General features: G+C 44.3%; 1 protein-coding gene across 1 annotated transcript in view; it reads left to right on the top strand.

The window, feature by feature from the left end:
• The window catches only part of LOC119176733 (uncharacterized), a 64684-nt gene extending 47437 nt beyond the window's left edge, over nt 1-17247 (top strand). Inside the window, exons 12-23 of the mRNA XM_075876373.1 lie at nt 1007-1010; nt 1327-1458; nt 3257-3354; nt 3524-3602; nt 4156-4292; nt 4357-4456; nt 5160-5261; nt 6294-6509; nt 11489-11579; nt 11681-11883; nt 13504-13588; nt 15347-17247. Of these exons, the coding sequence (XP_075732488.1) occupies nt 1007-1010; nt 1327-1458; nt 3257-3354; nt 3524-3602; nt 4156-4292; nt 4357-4456; nt 5160-5261; nt 6294-6509; nt 11489-11579; nt 11681-11883; nt 13504-13588; nt 15347-15546 (1447 nt within the window). The 3' untranslated portion in view covers nt 15547-17247. The remainder of the gene's footprint in view (nt 1-1006; nt 1011-1326; nt 1459-3256; nt 3355-3523; nt 3603-4155; nt 4293-4356; nt 4457-5159; nt 5262-6293; nt 6510-11488; nt 11580-11680; nt 11884-13503; nt 13589-15346) is intronic.
• Nucleotides 17248-17480: the final 233 nt, after the last annotated feature.

Here is a 17480-nt window from a genome sequence, read left to right as displayed (position 1 = left end):
ATTATTATTATTATTATTATTATTATTATTATTATTATTATTATTATTATTATTATTATTATTATTATTTCGCGATGCCTCGAGCTGTTCGAAGTCATCGCTTCACAACAACAAATTGTATTGGATGCGCACGCGCGCTCAAAGATTTCTAAAGGTTCCCTTTTTTTATATACCTGTAAAAGCATAGAAACCGTGCATTTCCGCGCACCCGCCGACAGACTCGACATTACTGCGTTGTGAGAACGGCCATGTCAAGTTAGTGTGGCGATCAAGATTGATTGATTGATTGATTGATTGATTGATATCTAGGGTTTAACGTCCCAAAACCACCATATGATTATGAGAGACGCCGTAGTGGAGGGCTCCGGAAATTTCGACCACCTGGGGTTCTTTAACGTGCCCCCAAATCTGAGCACACGGGCCTACAACATTTCCGCCTCCATCGGAAATGCAGCCGCCGCAGCCGGGATTGGAACCCGTGACCTGCGGGTCAGCAGCCGAGTACCTTAGCCACTATGTATACCACCGCGGCGGGGCGTGGCGATCAAGAGAAGCGCGGAGTCGGTTAAGAATGGCAGACGAATACTTCGCAACATTATTTAGGGTATTTAGGGCAGGGACGGTTGGCTAATAGACGAACAAATTGAATGCGTATCTTCATTTGTGAAGTTCAAACGTGGCGTCTAGGTAAAGACTCGAAATTATGTCATGACGTCACTGATTTCATGCTAGTTAGGTCTTGTTCGGGAACGACGCCTGCCCGCTTGAAACTAAACTCTGTGGTTCTAAGATCCGAATTTGTGGACAACAACAACCATCTCATTGCACCCTTCTCTTGTGCTTTTACATGTCAGATTCAGAGATCACTCACGCTGGTATTTCCGCCAAAATCATTACCCTGCACGATGTAAACGCCCACTAGTGGTTCTGACCATTTGCAGTGCAAGACATGAACTAGGCGCTTATTAAAGCGCTGGTTTAAGCGTAATGGTGTTTGTTGTTACAGATTCGTAAATGCGTCAACAGAACATAATCAGTTCCTGCCGCGCCGTACACGGCATGCCGCGTAGCGCACGAAAAGGCAGCCAAGTCATGCGACCTCTGCGACCCCAGCCTCTCCCCTCGCGCTTGTACTCCCCGTAAGGTAATCAGGGCCAGGTGATGCGCGGAGAGCACCCGTGTGTGGCATACGGAAGCCGGTTGACCTGAAATGGGCCAAAGGGCGGCCCCGCGCGCCACTGACTCACGCCGACCGGGAGCGCCATCCGAAGTCGACAAACCACTCCGCGCTGTCTCCGCGTTGTGTTTCCACGGTCAGGGTGAAAGAACCTGTCCTCGGGCGGATTCTTGACCGTGCCGCTCACTCAGCGGGAACCCCCTGGGCAACCAGACGTCCACATCGGTCGATTGCAGTCGCAGGAGCAGCGTAGTTCCACTCCATCGTCGCCCGGAAGCCAGGTACGGAAGGCACGTGTGGCCGCTCTGCTAAGAGGTTTCGAGACGCTTTTGTCGCTTCGCTCGTGCGCAAAAATTGTGGTGCCTGATGTTTCCAACAATATGAGAGATGTTCCTACAATTGAAGACAAATAAGATTGATTGAGCAGCAGATGTGTGCGGCTGGATCAGAGCACGCTGCGCGCAATATATCGAGCCATTAGATTGAATGGATCGATAGTTTTTTAGCGAACTTCATGTGAAACCAACCGACAATGAAGTCAAACTTCACTGTCTGTTGGCACCGTACAAGTTCTGATATTGCGTGTTATGTGCACAGCATGTCGATATCTCTTCGTTAGATATCCACAATTAGTCAGCTTTATTGCAAGTTCATTTAACTATGAAACCAAGTTGTGCCAATCATATGCATGTATATATTACAGATTATTCTTGTTTATGCTGCGAATGAATCGATGAATATCAACGTGGCGCAGTATGCGGAAACTTTCCGAGATGTAACTGCGTCTAACATGCTACGAATATACTCTTTGAGTAATTATCTCTTTGGAAATTTTCTCAACTACTTTATTATTTGTCATTTAGAAAATGCCACAGAATGTTCTAAGACTCTTCCCAGAAAGAACACTGCACAATTTTCTTTCATTCCATCCATTCCAATCCTTTATTTGTTGTTAGGCTGAGGAAAAGCCGCAGCAACATGTTGACGACTTGCCACTTGGAAGCTGTGCGAGTGCTTGTCCCTACACATAAACGTTACTTATTCTGCACGACAGCGAATCACTTCTCACCGTATAACGAAGGTGTTTGGCGTCTGTTATTTTGGGCCCACAACGAGCACGCATTTGCACGGTACGTGCAGCTTCCGTATCTCGCATCTTCCATAAATGTCGCTAAAGTATCCGTCATCGCGTAACGGCACCGCCCGGTGGGCATTTAGGGTGGCGTCAGAGGCTACACCAGCCAACGAAATTAGTTCACTGTAGCATCATCTGTGACCGTGAAAGTGAGGCCCAATTCAGACTCCTCTTGCATGTGCTCATCACTTTGTTACTGTGTGTACAAGAAGGTGAATTGTTAGAGGGGCTAGTTTTTTCGTTAGACACAACCAATGGAACTAACAGATAATTAAATCAAAGAAAAAGTATAGGGGACATTGTTTGTGATACGTTTCCTATGCTTTCACTATTTTATTTGTCTGTTAGTTTATTTTGTTGTGCAAATGAGTATGGATATTATACATGTATGTCTCAAATATAGAGCGCAAGCTACAGGTGATTTTAAACGGTATCCACAAATAAGTAGACGTGCCAAATAGTCACAGTCACCAACTTGGCGCAGGTTCCAATTAGGCATTTTGCACGTGCTAGTGACAACTTGAAGTGTCAATAAAAGATTTCTGAAGACTGCAAACATCCAAATTGCAGACAACATTCGTAGAGCTAGTGTACAAACAAGCTTGTCTGGAAAGCGATGAGCTAACAAGAGATTGCAAGATTCTTTTGCGAATATAATAGAACAGCACCACTAGGCCAATTTCCTTTTGACTGTACATCATGGTACGTGTAGTACCATGACGTACAATGGGCCGATGTTATCCTTCCTAATGGTATGGCCAGATGTGCAAAAATATAGATAAAATTAAAAAAAAAACGAGCCCTTCTGGACACAGGCATATACAGTATAAACATACCAGAACTACTTTGTTTTCTTTAGTGAAGCACTTTGTACCATACAAGAGTTGTTCTCTTTTTTGCAATTTAGATTACGCATGGCGTTTCACGTTGTATTGCCGATTCAGAAAACAAGAAGGATGTACCATGGAAGCACCTATGGTCTGCTGTCATGGACATTATTTGTAGTCTTCAGTACCTGCAATGCGAGAGTCAGCTTCGAAGGGTATGTAGTTGATTCAGTGTCAATTTATTCTAAGAAATGAGCATTAATCATATCTACAAGTTAACTAAGGTATCCAAAAAACTAATGAATATTAGAACAAGCAACACCACTGTCGTACGAAACATTTATGGGAGTATTTTTTCTTTCTTTTTTTTTACTCCTACCACAGGCACAAACTCGTAAGAGCCTATTTGAACTCATTGTCATCCGTCGAGTTCCTTCGAAACATGAAGACAAATAACACTCATGTAAGTATACAAAATGCTTGGTGAATGTGTTCAGGCTCGGAAAAGTAACCCTCTCCGCATATATTCAAATGAACTTAGTATTGTTTTCTAGTGCTCTAATTTGTTAGCAAATAATGCAGGCTTCAGTCATTCGTTATTGTGACATGGAGCCACCTGGGCCCATAAACTCTTATATGTTTGCAATATCTTCCGAGCTCGTTTTCCTGAGGCTTGGTAATATATCGAATCCTAAAACAATAGACTACGTGCTACAGCTCAAAAAAGGAATGGGTTTTATAAAATATTCATTGATATTGAAAACACCTCTTTGGTTGCTAGCAATTGCCACTGTACGCTGAAGAATATTGAGTACTCGTAACGTCTTTTTTTGGGGAAGTGCCTGTTCAGCTACAGTCTTTTTTTTAGAAAATTTTCTACCTGTTTGAGGTCGTGTCAACGTTCACTTGAATCAAGTATTTATACATATCTTCTGGCATTGCTGTAACATTCATATCTCAAGTCATCAGCCCTTTATAAATTATTGCAATTTCGACTGATTCTCTTCGATAAGCAGCTGGACTTTTGGGACGAACCTATTGCACCCTATCAAAACGTCACCATCCGTTTGCCTCCATCGGAAGCGTTCCTGTTCGAAAAACGTCTTGAACTTTGCGGAATACAGTACACTGTTCTCACAGAAAATTTGCAAGAGTAAGTCTTATGGCAGCGCGGCACCACCACTATACTGGCATATATATTGTCATTTTACTTGCAGATGGATTGATCGCGAAAGAAGTGACAATCAAAGAGATGGAGATTTTGACCCTAGGGACGCCGGCAGCTTCCGTATAGACATGTACCATACGCTAGACGAAGTAAGTGGCCATCTTTAGACCAGCAATCAAACAGCGAAGGCATTTATTAAAGAGTTTCTAAGGGCTTGGTGAAAATGAGAGTGTCAATACACAACTTTCTCGGGTTTTTGCGTTCACTACCATGACAAAGTTGGCCTGATTGATCTTTTCATAATTTTTGACGTGGACGGTATGGCTGACAGTCGATTCAATGGCAGCTTACATATCCATGCTTCTTGATAAAAACGAGTAATAAGGATACTGCTCTTCATGAACTCGCTTTGAGCTGCAGAGAAATATTACAATTACTGATAGACAAATGGTACTACAAGCAATGTTTTCATGTAATGCTAGTCACCCATATGCTCGCACTGTAATATCTTTTTATATTAGACGTTCATAATCCAGATTCATGTGATGCCACCTCTTACTTTCATGAGCAGTAAAAGCAGAGGAGCTGGTAAAAGGCGTCTTGTTACACCTTAAAACATTTAAGCACACGTTCACCGAAAGAGTGGAAGACAATGAAGATTATTCAATATATCATTGTCTTATATTGTCTTATGACGTACTGGTAGGCAAGTTAGAAAATAATGTTGGTATAGGGCACCACACATATAAACTAGGACAACACGACAACTAAGACAACTAAGACAAATGTAGTACCAGTGTCATTGTGCCAATTAATTTGGCTTGTTTGTGTGCATGACACCGACCTACCCAGATCTACGGATTCCTGGATTCGTCAGCTCAAAAGTTTCCCAACATCGTTACTCGCGTCACCATCGGGAAAACGGAAGAAGGAGCTGCGATTCGTGGTGTCAAGGTATGAGCTCAAAGAAATTTTGCATGTATCAGTGTAAGATATTCAATTAAATAACATTTATTAAAATGTTAGCAAGAGTATGTCACATTCAACTTTAGCTGTTGAGCCACACTCACTCCGACTCATCACAGTATTCAACTCCAAGCCGAATTCGAATTTTTTTCTTTTTCTTTTGTAAGTGCTCGTTTACATAAGCCAGCCGGCTCCACTAATGATAAGTTGCCTAAATTTTCATTTAAGGACATTTATGATGTATGTTTTTTTTTAATACCATTCCTGTTCTCTCCGAATAGGGGGTGTACGGTGGGTCGGCTCTGTCGCAGCCTTGTTGGTACGCGGAACGCCACTCCTCCAATGTGACTATCCTCGTAGAGTTCGGAACGATCTAGGCTCCATCAAAAGTGCGACTTCTTTTTACCCTAGCCTGACTCCACGCACTGCGTCAGCCACTACCCAAACATCCCTATATGCACCGACATGAGGTCAGCAGTCTGTGCCCCATTTACGGCTCGGCATCATCCCCCTACAGTCACCGCGAACTACGGCACGCTCACACTCTAATAGAAAACCACCCTGAAGTGCCTCGCAGAGGCTTTTTTCAAACAAACATCAGCGTTTAGAGTGACTCTCCGAACGATGTGCAATGTTTGAACCCACTAGTTATTCAAGTGTCTTTTTCATTTTTGTTCTGTACCAATATCTCATCTAGCAGGTTCTTCGTTGTTTCGTTAATGAATAAACTTCCACGCATTTTTACTACTAGAACGAATGGCCTAGGCATCTGAAGCAATGATTCATTGATATGTGGGGTTTAACGTTCCAAAACCACCATCTATGAAGCAATTAGAAAATTTTCGAAAAATCTATCGTATGGGCTACACCGTTCCATGCTGGTCTTTGTGCTTTCTCTGTCACTGTTTGTTTAAGATAATCGAAAAGAAATAAACTTCAAACTGAAATGAAAGCGTCGAAGTGATGTTATTGTACACGTCATGGTGCTGCATGCATGTTGACGGCCGACCCCACGTGCAGATAAGCTCCGGGGGCAACTCTAGCCGGCCAGCCATATGGATCGACAGCGGTATTCACGCCCGCGAATGGATCTCCACGGCCTCAGCGCTGTACATTATCGACCACATGCTCAAGAGCTACAACGACAGCGACGACGTCACAAAACTGGTGGACACCTTCGACTGGTACATATTCCCTGTCATCAACGCGGATGGATACAAGTACACCTGGACGACTGTAAGTGCACAATGTGGCATCCATAAAATAAGTCGCCGACATAATAATATTTTTGTCTTGCACTGGCTGACGGGCGTAAAGCTGCTTAACGCCAAATAGAACAACGAAGTTTACGTTTCGATGTTTACTGAAAATTTTAGCCACTCGTTAGGACCATTCCGCCGAAGTTCTACTGCAGTCATAGCCTTTGAATATTAGGGAGTGTGACACCACAAAATGTCAGCCATTGCAAAAGTTACCAAACGCGACAAGCACCGGTAGTTGCCATTAGTTATTCATTTCTTGAGTGTCTTTATATGTGTATATTCACGTTGACGTCGCAGTGGTGGTAGTTCTTGCTCGAACTGCTTGAGAATGTCCATTTATATGCTCGTCCAATGCCATCGCTAGTTAGAGGAGGCGTCGGCGCGTCCCGCAGTGATCCCGTTTTTTTATAGCGTACGCCAATGCATGGTCTGCCATTGTCACGTAGGGAGCATAAGCACTGATTAACCCATAGTTAGACAAAGCTCTTTAGAAAGAACGCGCACGTTTAACCCAGTGCCACTATATAGCTTGTTCCCTGACGTTTCACTCAGCTACAAGTAGATTTAGTTGCGTTTAATTAACTTTTTTCAAGAACGATGGATAGCCACTTGAGCTGTAAACGAAAAAAAGAGTTTTATTGCAGGCGTTGTAAGGTGTGTTGAGAAATTTCCAATTGTTTTAGTTTATTGAACATGTTGTGCACCCCCCCCCCCTATAAAAAGAATGGACTAGCGAAACTTGGCATATATGTTTTTTTTTTTCCCTTAAACTCACGCGCATCGACTTAAGTGGTGTCATGCAATATACGAATGGCAGCGCATGTTGTACCCATATGTTGAACGTGCCAGTAAACAAAAACGGTCGCTTCGAGGCGACTATTGCGTCGGAATGGTCTCGCATGCAATGTCCTCGCTATTCACACGTACTCTCAATGCGTAAAGAAGCCGACAGCTTCAACAGTGAAGGGATTACAGCCCTCAAGTGTCGAAATTCCGATTATCAGAGAACGAAATGGGTGCTTACGTACGTGCACATTTTTACTTTCCATCCTATATTTTATTTCCTTATTCATGCGCTTCAGATGCTACAAAAATCGAGAGAAATACTTTAGAAGTGCTAGTGAAAGTGGCTTGGAGAACCGAATGCACGAGAATAGTCGTAGATATTAAGATTAAAAAGTGAGCTTATTATTTCAGCAGGATTCCCATAAGGAAAAAAAATCACGAGGGCTTTGACATGTCATTTTCTTGTCAAGATTTGTTGATATCTTGTGGTGTAGTTTAGCGCGCTCTCAAATGCTCTGCAACTTGTTCGGCTTTTCTTTTAACACGAAAGTGTTTTAAGCCTGGGTCCACCACGGCTCCACTGTCGTACTTCCGTCATGGATATGATGTTGGAAAATCTATGCTAAGAAAGTATAGAGGAAAAATCAGAAGACGAACACGTGTCGCGCGGAAATGAACCAGCAACTCCTCGCTTCTCAGGGCACGGTGCTAAACACTACGTCACAAAGCGTTAGTTGTGTGGAGTGTTTTAAACACTATACACCGTTTGGCAGCCCTCAGAGCTTCGAAACTTGTGCGTGTTTTCGTTATCAGTGGCGAGATGGCGTGACGATATCGCATTCGACTAGGGTGCCTCGATGCGCACGCCCCCGTTCACGGTGCTGCCACCTTTTGTACTGTTTTCTCCGCCGTTGTGGTGCCTGCAGCGTCTTCGCCCAGCTGTAGGGCTCACATGCCACTTTCTTCGGCCAAGTATGCCTGGATGTCGCGTTCCTCAGTGCAACAACCATTCGCGTTAAGCTAGAAAGCCACTTCCCGCCACAGCGAAGCCAGTATACAGCGGGAACAATAATGGAGGCTGCCGTAGCAGACGACGTAGATGTCTTCACTCTGAGCGGAGGAGCGAGCATCGAGGCACTCTTGTGTTCGACTGGAGTACCTCGAAGCGCGCAGAGCGTGGGCATCGAGGCACCCTGGCGTTCGACCTCGCTCGCTGGATTTCATGCCGACCTGTTGTGCCCCCGCGATCTCCGACGACAACGCAGCTCTGGCCGACCGGCTCGCCCTCGGCCATCTCCTGACGCCGTGAAGCTCTCGCTGAGTGGTGCCCCGTCCTCGGCCTCCTGCAACCGTGTCCATCTTTCGCATCTTCTCCTTACTTCTGTATGTGGGTCTCTCTGTCCCTGCCACTATCTCTATCCCTGTACCTTTTATTCCTTCCTATCCCTTTGAATCCCTCCTTACTCCCATTCCTCGTGAGCCACTGTTGAGGTGTCGCACTATGATGCAGACAGTTACGGATCTCACTTTTATCTTCTTTTCTCTCTTTCAAGAATTACTTACACTAGTCGACGTTGCTCTCAAGGTCACCGCCTCCACGAAGCGCCGCCCCTACGGTCCCACGGAGCGTGGTCTCTCCTGCACGCACGCTTATCAGACTCGTAATTCGGGAGAGAAAACGCGCATACACAGGCGCACGAAAGAAGCGCGCTGCTGACAAATGACGCAGGAAGAATTGTGACAGTTTTTAGTCCACGCTCGTCCTGTGTATGCTAATTCCGTGCGTGCTTTCTGCTTGAGGTGTCCGCTGCCAATTTCGAGCTGCTAGCAGTTCCTAATGTGACTGCAGTCTGTTCATCTTGATGAAACAATGCCCAATAAACGCTCAACCACCTATGTAAAGACACGTCTCACTTTCGTGGTATACCGATTCCTATATAGAGGGATCAACAATCGGCCACATTCATACTATCAATCAGGGAATAGAGAAATTCTCAGAATATAGCCAACCACTATACACAGCATTCATAGATTACGAGAAGGCTTTTGATTCAGGAGAAATATCAGCAGTCATGCAGACACTGCGGAATCAGGACGTCGACGAAGCATATATAAACATCCTGGAAGAAATCTAGAGGGGATTAACGGCTACCATAGTGTTTCATAAAGAAAGAAACAGAACACCAATGAAGAAGGGTGTAAGGCAGGGGAATACAACCTCCCCAATGCTATTTACCACGTGCTTACAGGAGGTTTTCAGAGGCCTAGAATGGGAGCAGTTAGGCATAAGAGTTAATGAAGAGTACCTTAGTAACCTGCGCTTCGCCGATGACATTGCATTGCTGAGTAACTCAGGGGACGAATCGCAACCCATGATAACGCAGTTAGACATGGAGAGCAGGAAAAGTGTGTCTTAAAATTAATCTGCAGAAAACGAAAGTAATGTACAACAACCTCGGAAGAGAGCAGCGCTTCTAGATAGGTAACAGTGCACTTGAAGTTGTAAATAACTATGTGTACTTAGGTTAGGTAATAACTGCGGAGCCGAACCACGAGATTGAAGTAACTAGAAGAATAAGAATGGAGTGGAGCACATTTGCCAAGCACTCTCAAATCATGACAGGTAGATTGCCACTACCCCTCAAGAGGAAGGTATATAACAGCTCCATCTTGCCGGTACTTAGCTACGGAGCAGAAACCTGGAGATTGACTAAGAGGGTTCAGCATAAATGAAGGACAACCCAGCGAGCAATAGAAAGAAAAATGATAGGTGTAACTTTGAGAGACAAGAAGAGAGCAGAGGGGATTAGGGAACAAACCGGGGTCAAGCATATCATAGTTGAAATCAAGAAGAGGAACTGGACATGAACCGGGCATGTAGCACGTAGTCATTAAGGTCATCAAGGGTGACTAACTGGATTCCTAGAGAAAGCAAGTGGGTTAGGGGGAGACAGAAGGTTGGGTGGGCAGATGAGCTTAAGAATTTCGCGGGTATAAATTGGCAGCAGCAAGCACAGGACCGAGTTGATTAGCGGAAATGAACGTGGGAGAGGCTTTTGTCCCGCAATGGACGTAGTCAGGATGATGATGATGATGTTGATGCAGATGTGGAGGGATCAGCCACGTTTTTTTACACTTATCTTGGCATTTCAGTTCCCTGACACTATTTCGCTACATTTTATCTTTAGTGCATTGCTCCAATCTGCATGGTAATCTTCTAGTTCTCCTTCTCCTTGCGGGTACTTGCACATAAAATATATTTCTTTGTTTTCGCACTGCTCTAAAACGTCTCATGCACGTGCAGGGAAAACATGCAAAAGTGATAGTCAAATATCTAGAAAATCATATTGTGCGCAATTAGATGAATAGGACACAGAAAAAATTAACCGGGGCAGGAGCATGAACCAACTCACCAAGCAACAAGCCTTATCTACAGAATCGTCTATCTTGTTCTTCTGACTATTATAATTAATTATTTAAGTAATGTCAACCCTCTATGGAGGGTCATCACAGGGAGATATGTGACACTCTGTACAAACAAAATAGGCGCATAACTATACATTTCACAGCGATAAACCAGGTATACAGTTTATACAAATCCATAAAATCTATCCAATGTGCAAATCAAAAGACACACCTGAATCCCCATTGCAACAAATAGCACTCGCAATAATATTTACAGTAAGTCACACAAATGTATATCAAGTGAGTGCACAGACTCATTAACATCACTCGCATTGACTACATTCCTCGGCAACCCATTCCATTCTACTATTACATCAGGGAAGAAAGCACAATGGTATACACCTTCGTTCGCGCAAAGTCGCATTGCAGCACTCGTGTGTAGTTTGCCCTCTTAATTCGTTTCCCAGGTTGTTCTCCGTAGTCATTTCTGTTAACTTTAAGCTCAGCTTCTGATAACTGAAAAACAAACTTTAATCACTTTTGAAATCTGTGTTTGTGCAGCGTCTCGAGATTACAGAGTTGGAGCATTTATGTGACTCGGTCGTTCTGCTTATATCTTGAACATATGAAGCGATCCGTTGTATTCGTTCAAGTTTATTTACCAGCCCTTTCTCGTGAGGACCCACTGGTATATTCCAGATAGCAAACAGTGTGCTCGCTAGAATTTATCTCTATTTTTCTTCTCCCTCTCTCTTTTCACAGCATCGGCTATGGCGAAAGAACAGGGTGAGAAACGTGGGAAGCCTCTGCCGTGGAGTGGACCCGAATCGAAATTTCGACGTGCGCTTTGGCCGTAAGTGTGAAACACCTAGTACGACCTTTAGAGCGAGCTTGGGCTTCCGTAGAGTCGCGGGACGGACGTATAGAGTGACACGTCGTTCCTTCCTCCCCTAGTGGCAGGTTCGAGCGCCAACCCCTGCGCGGAGAACTTTGCCGGCACGTATCCTTTTTCGGAGCCCGAGAGTCGTGCCATCAGAGACGGCATCAACAACCTCAAAGACAGACTGAAGGCATATATCAACTTGCACTCCTACAGTCAAGTGGTCATGATACCGTACGGCTACTCGAAAGGATACACCAGCGACTACAAATCCCAGGTTTGTCGTCACAGGCCACTAGTTTATATTACGCTTTATGCGTGAGAGTATGTGTGCTCATATATGGCTTTCCGTTAATAATGGCGTTTCCGTCGTCGTCGGGCCATTCACCGTATACGCTATACTATCGTGCAACTCCCGTGAATAATTATGGTTGAGAAAGCGCCATTGCAGCTATATCGTATAGAGGCCACGAATAACAGTTGGCCTATTTAACAATTTATTTGCCCTATTTGTTCTGGAATGCAAAAATTGCGCCTTAAAAACACCTGTCGTTAGTATAGTACGAGACACTGTTTACTTAGAAAGCTTTATGAGAACGTCGTGGCAGTTAGGCATTACAACAATTCTGGTGGCATTGACTGTAGCCAATCCAAGCCAAGTAAGTGCAAATAAGCTATAGCGTGCTTGAAAAGCTGACAGGTGATTAGGCAGGCGGAAACAATATGACAGTATGCACTGAAATGCACAACATTACAAACCACACAGGCTGTCCCAGCCATCATGTGCTACGGCTTTTTTCTCGGATACCTCTACAAACTTCGGATAACGCCTCGAGACACGTTATCCGAAGGTTGCAGGTTCGGTTCTGACCGGCAGCAAGTTCTCTTTTCATTCACTTCAAAGCATTTATATCATGATGACTGCTAAACTTTTGAAAAGCTGCAAATAACCGCTCCTATGCCTCAATGTCCCTTCGTCTCAAGTTGTCCGGTAGCGCCACTTGTCCAGCGTCGATACCCATATTATATCGCAGCTGATGATATTGCGTCTATCTCCCTTTCACGTTTAAAAGGAATTTCGCGAAAGTTTCCAAATTTAATTCTCATTTTACCCTGACCAATACGCCCTCCCACCTAATACAGGACAAACCATGCACAATACTACGTATTCTGGCACTGCGCGACTCTTCTGTAAAGTTTTTTTTTTTCTACGAAGAACTTTCAAGCACCCATATGGCTCTGTAATAGAGCACCCGACCACCCCGCAGCCCCCCGCGGTTTGATTCCAGCTCTAACCCTTGTTTTTTCATTCCCTCGTCCATCACGGTCGATCAGTGAATAGGGTGCTCGGCTGCTGACGCAAAGGTCGTGGGTTCGATTCCGGCTGAAGCGGTCGCATGTCGATGAAAGCGAAATGGTTTATAGAGGCCCGTGTTCTGTGTGATGTCAGCGCACGTTAAACAACACCAGATGGTCGAAATTTCCGGAGCTCTCCCCGACGGCGTCCCCGATGATCGTATCATGATTTTGGAACCTAGAACCCTAGACATAATTGTTTTTTTATTTTATTCTTGGCATCCATCACACTTTTCAGCTCACGAACAACGCCGCTTCCTCGCGCACAACCAATGCCGCCGACTCCGGAATTTCTGCGAGTCGAGTTTGACGCCCTCGCGCTAAGTGAAAAGGAATAAATCTAGTCGACGAACAAGTGGCGTAAGAACGCACGCAGACGTGCTATGTTTACAGCTGCCGTTCCTATAGACCGTGGTATGCCGGACGTTGCATCTCCGGATCTGCGCCTTCCACTTCCGGCGCAAATATGTCGTCGACAAAACGCATTCATCGCTGTTATGATTATTGCCTGTCCGAGCCCGCGTTTCTTCCTCTTTTACAGTACGAGGCTCTGGAAAAGTTGGTGACTGCCATCAGAAAGAGGAACAGCGCCTTTTATCGCCATGGAACAGCAGGACAGACATTGTGTACGTATATGCTCAGCGGAGTTATAAAAGCGTATGCCGGCTTCCCATCAATTTTTTTTTTCGTTTAACACTCTAGTTCGTCAGTTTATATATATACATACACACACACACACACACACACACACACACACACACACACACATATATATATATATATATATATATATATATATATATATATATATATATATATATATATATATATATATATATATATATATGTGTGTGTGTGTGTGTGTGTGTGTGTGTGTGTGTGTGTGTGGTTACGCAGAAAAACGCAAAAGTGTATTATTAATTACAATTAAAAACATGTCAGCTCACTAATTACCATTCATACATGTAAGAAATGGCAATTGATACGAATGTATACGTTTCCAATTTCGCCCTTTCGGCAGTAACAAAGTTCACGCAATGCGTCATTTTCAGTGAGGTCCAGAAGTGTCCTATGTCTTTTATTTCTTAATTGCTGAATTTAGTTCATTTCCTATGACGAACAAGTTTGTCAACCAGTCAATCAACCAACGAATCAATCAATCAATCAGTCAGTTTATTATTACGAAGAAATAGATGTTACAGAATGTAAAAAACACAAAAATGCCTATTGTTAAACTACCGTTTATTTTTAAGAAAGTAGAAATATGGGTTACGAAAACAGAAATATGTGTTGAATTCGTCCAATGGATCTGCTAAAAAATTCGAAGAGAAACATCAGTGCATGCACGGGGCAATTTGTAAGTAGTCGAATCTGTCGTCTTCACACTCACTTATGAATCCACTCGCCTAGAATCACTCAGAATCAGATCAAGCCATGTGTTTGCGTCTGAGTGAATTCGGGTGAGTAACATTTTTGGTGAGCTTGAGTACGATTGAATTCAGCTGACGAAAATTTCAGATAGTCCGGCTGAGTCAGCTGACTAGAGAAAAGTTTGGTGAGCCCGAGTGAGCACTTATTGCTAAAATATATTTCTTGAGTGGGTGTGTGGGATTTGATTGATTGATTTGTGGGGTTTAACGTCCCAAAACCACCATATGATTATGAGAGACGCCGTAGTGGAGGGCTCCGGAAATTTTGACCACCTGGGGTTCTTTAACGTGCACCCAAATCTGAGCACACGGGCCTCGACATTTCCGCCTCCATCGGAAATGCAGCCGCCGCAGCCGGGATTTGAACCCAATGGGTGTGTGGGAGCTCTACATTTTTTTTTTGCCGACACATGGCTGTCTAAAGAGCTGCCCGTAATATTTCTCTTAATTTATATCCATTGGGTCGTTTCATACTTCGCGAATAACAGGTTGTTCGCAAGCACATCTTCATGTATTCGTTCTAATAAGCGTTATGTTCTTTAAATATGTCAACTGTTACTATTTTTAGTGGAATGTCTTTAAATAGAATTTAGACCAGGAGTCAGAAACATGTTTAGGTGAAGGGTCAATCTGCATGAAGCTGATACAGCGGGAGGCCGCACTGCAATTTGAGAGGTTAGGGGCTTTGCAGATGAAGAGAAAAAAAAAATCGACAAGTAGACCAAAATGCGCAAAACTAGATTGGAATTCATGTATTCTTTCCGTCGGCAGGTGACAATGTTCCAATCAAACATATGTTGCAAGCTGAAATACAGTTTTTTCGCCAAAACTACTATCTCGGCTTCAGTTAAGGAAAACAGGGGAGGGGCTGTTGAAGTCATTTTCGGGCCCGCATAATACTGCACCCCTGGTTTGACGGCAACCTTATTTTTTTCCTTTGCAATGCTGCTGCAGACATCACGTCGGGTGCAGCGCTGGACTGGGTGTACGACAAAGCCAAGGTGAAGCACACGTTCGTCGTGGAGCTGCGCGACCGTGGCCTGTTCGGCTTCATCCTGCCGCGCGAGTTCATCACGCCGACGGGCGACGAGCTGTTCAGCGGTGTCAAGGCGCTGGCCTTCCACATCATGAAGGCCGAACTGAAATCCTCATGATCCGAGTCACTGTCGCCGATGTCCGCACACGCTGGCTCTGTGCGCCCGATGCAGTGCTGAACTTTTGCAAAGACGTCCCATTTATGCAAAGACCCCGTGAGCAACGAATGACTCTGAATCTGTTGAAGCGACCGCGGGTTGCCAACAAAATGCTAGGCGCACCACGTCGGCATATGTGTCACTGCACAATGTCCACACATATGTGGACGTAGTGCGCCTAGCTTGGCGCAGTGGTTTAATCAAGCGATGGAGAGAGAAGTTAGCTGTTAAAATGGACAGAGGTTGGCTCATCTAACTTGCCCTGTCCTGCTTCTATGCACGAAAGGGAATTAAATGAAAATATCGCACGCTGGCGTCTAGATTTAAAAGATGTGGATTTACAGCATAAAGCGGTTCGACTGTGCGTCAGATTAACTGCCTCATCCCACATTTTCTGGAGGATAAACAGCGGTTGAACGCGGTGACCTTCATTTGTCAAAAAAAGAAGTGCAGTGTGCAAAACCATTGACTAACAATTCCGTGTGCTCGGATTTGGGTGCACGTTAAAGAACCCCAGGTGATCGGAATTTCCGAAGCCCTTCACTACGGCGTCTCTTATTATCATATGGTGGTTTTGGGACGTTAAACCCCACATATCAATCATTATTGACTGAAACTTATTCGAGTCATGAAAAAAAAATTCTGCAGTTAATACCTACAGGACGCAGTGACACTGGACGGTATACACAGGCAGTTGGCCTTTGCAGGGTGATGGGCTATAACAGCTGTGCAATTAATTGTATCTTTTGTGTCCCTGCTTTTCTTGCGTTTTATTTCGGTTGCAGGGAGAGCTGACAGATGCACCTATTATACCTCAGCTGCGGTGAAGGCATTTATATCAGCATTCGTTTGTGCCGTGATATTCTTGCATCTCGCGACTTTGTTTTAATGTTGCTTACTTCAATGATATCGCGTGCTTTCGATTGCGCTACGCCCTTACACTCCCAAATAAAAAATCAGAACTAAGAATGAGAAAATAAATGTTCGGAAGCGAAAGTAAACAAAAAGTAGTGGACGTGTATAACAGCAGCACCACTTCCGCCGTGGGACCGAAGAGCAATCTGGAATCGATGTTAGGGTCGAAAAAGCCTCAGGACTATAACTTGTGGTTGTGCCTTATAGTGCAATGTCATCACGAACTAAAAGAATGCAAAAGTATCCGTACCCGAGCTGTTGCACAAGTTAGGGCTGAGTGTCATCTGCATTAAGTGTACAGAAAGGAGTCACCGAAACAGGTTTTTGCGTCACCTGACTGATGCAGCCGGTCATGAACTGACGCCGGGTACAGCTCTCGGCTGCGGGGATCATCTGTGTACGGCGAAAGTATGCTCGTAGACACATTGTGCCACTTCCGCCTGAAGAGCGCTTTAATGCTTGACGACCCTGCTTATGTACAGCAGTCATACCCAGTTTAACCAACCCTAAGGTCGAGGTCAATCTATGCGATGCGTATACAAGTCATGTCATACATGATAAAACGGATCGTATTATTTTTAATGCGAACCTGCTGTGTGGCCGTATGGCGTTTTTCTGATACGCACAAAATTTTTACAGCATGTGGCCGAGCCCAGTTCGGTTTTCTTTTGTCGGTATAGATGGACCGCTGGGGTGTAGGCAGAAATATTTTTCGGAAAAGTGAGGGGAGGTGGTGTACTTATTGGACTTAAGGGGGGGGGGGGGACAGATGTGGCCCAGCGTCACATTTTATTTTATTTTAACAATACTGTAGGCCTTTGTACAGGCCCATACAGGAAGTGGTTAGAAAAATTATATATGAGCATGGACATATTGAAATCAAAAACGAAAGCAGAACACAGAATGTCTCAGTAGATAATGTTTCAGTAATAGATCAAGAACAACGCAAAACAATGCAAAAATGGGATCACACATCAAGA

The sequence above is a fragment of the Rhipicephalus microplus genome, chromosome X (genome assembly GCF_043290135.1).
Source record: "Rhipicephalus microplus isolate Deutch F79 chromosome X, USDA_Rmic, whole genome shotgun sequence".
In the NCBI taxonomy this organism is placed as follows: domain Eukaryota; kingdom Metazoa; phylum Arthropoda; class Arachnida; order Ixodida; family Ixodidae; genus Rhipicephalus; species Rhipicephalus microplus.
Note: the sequence above shows the minus strand (reverse complement) of the source record. Positions and strands in the feature narration are given on the sequence as shown.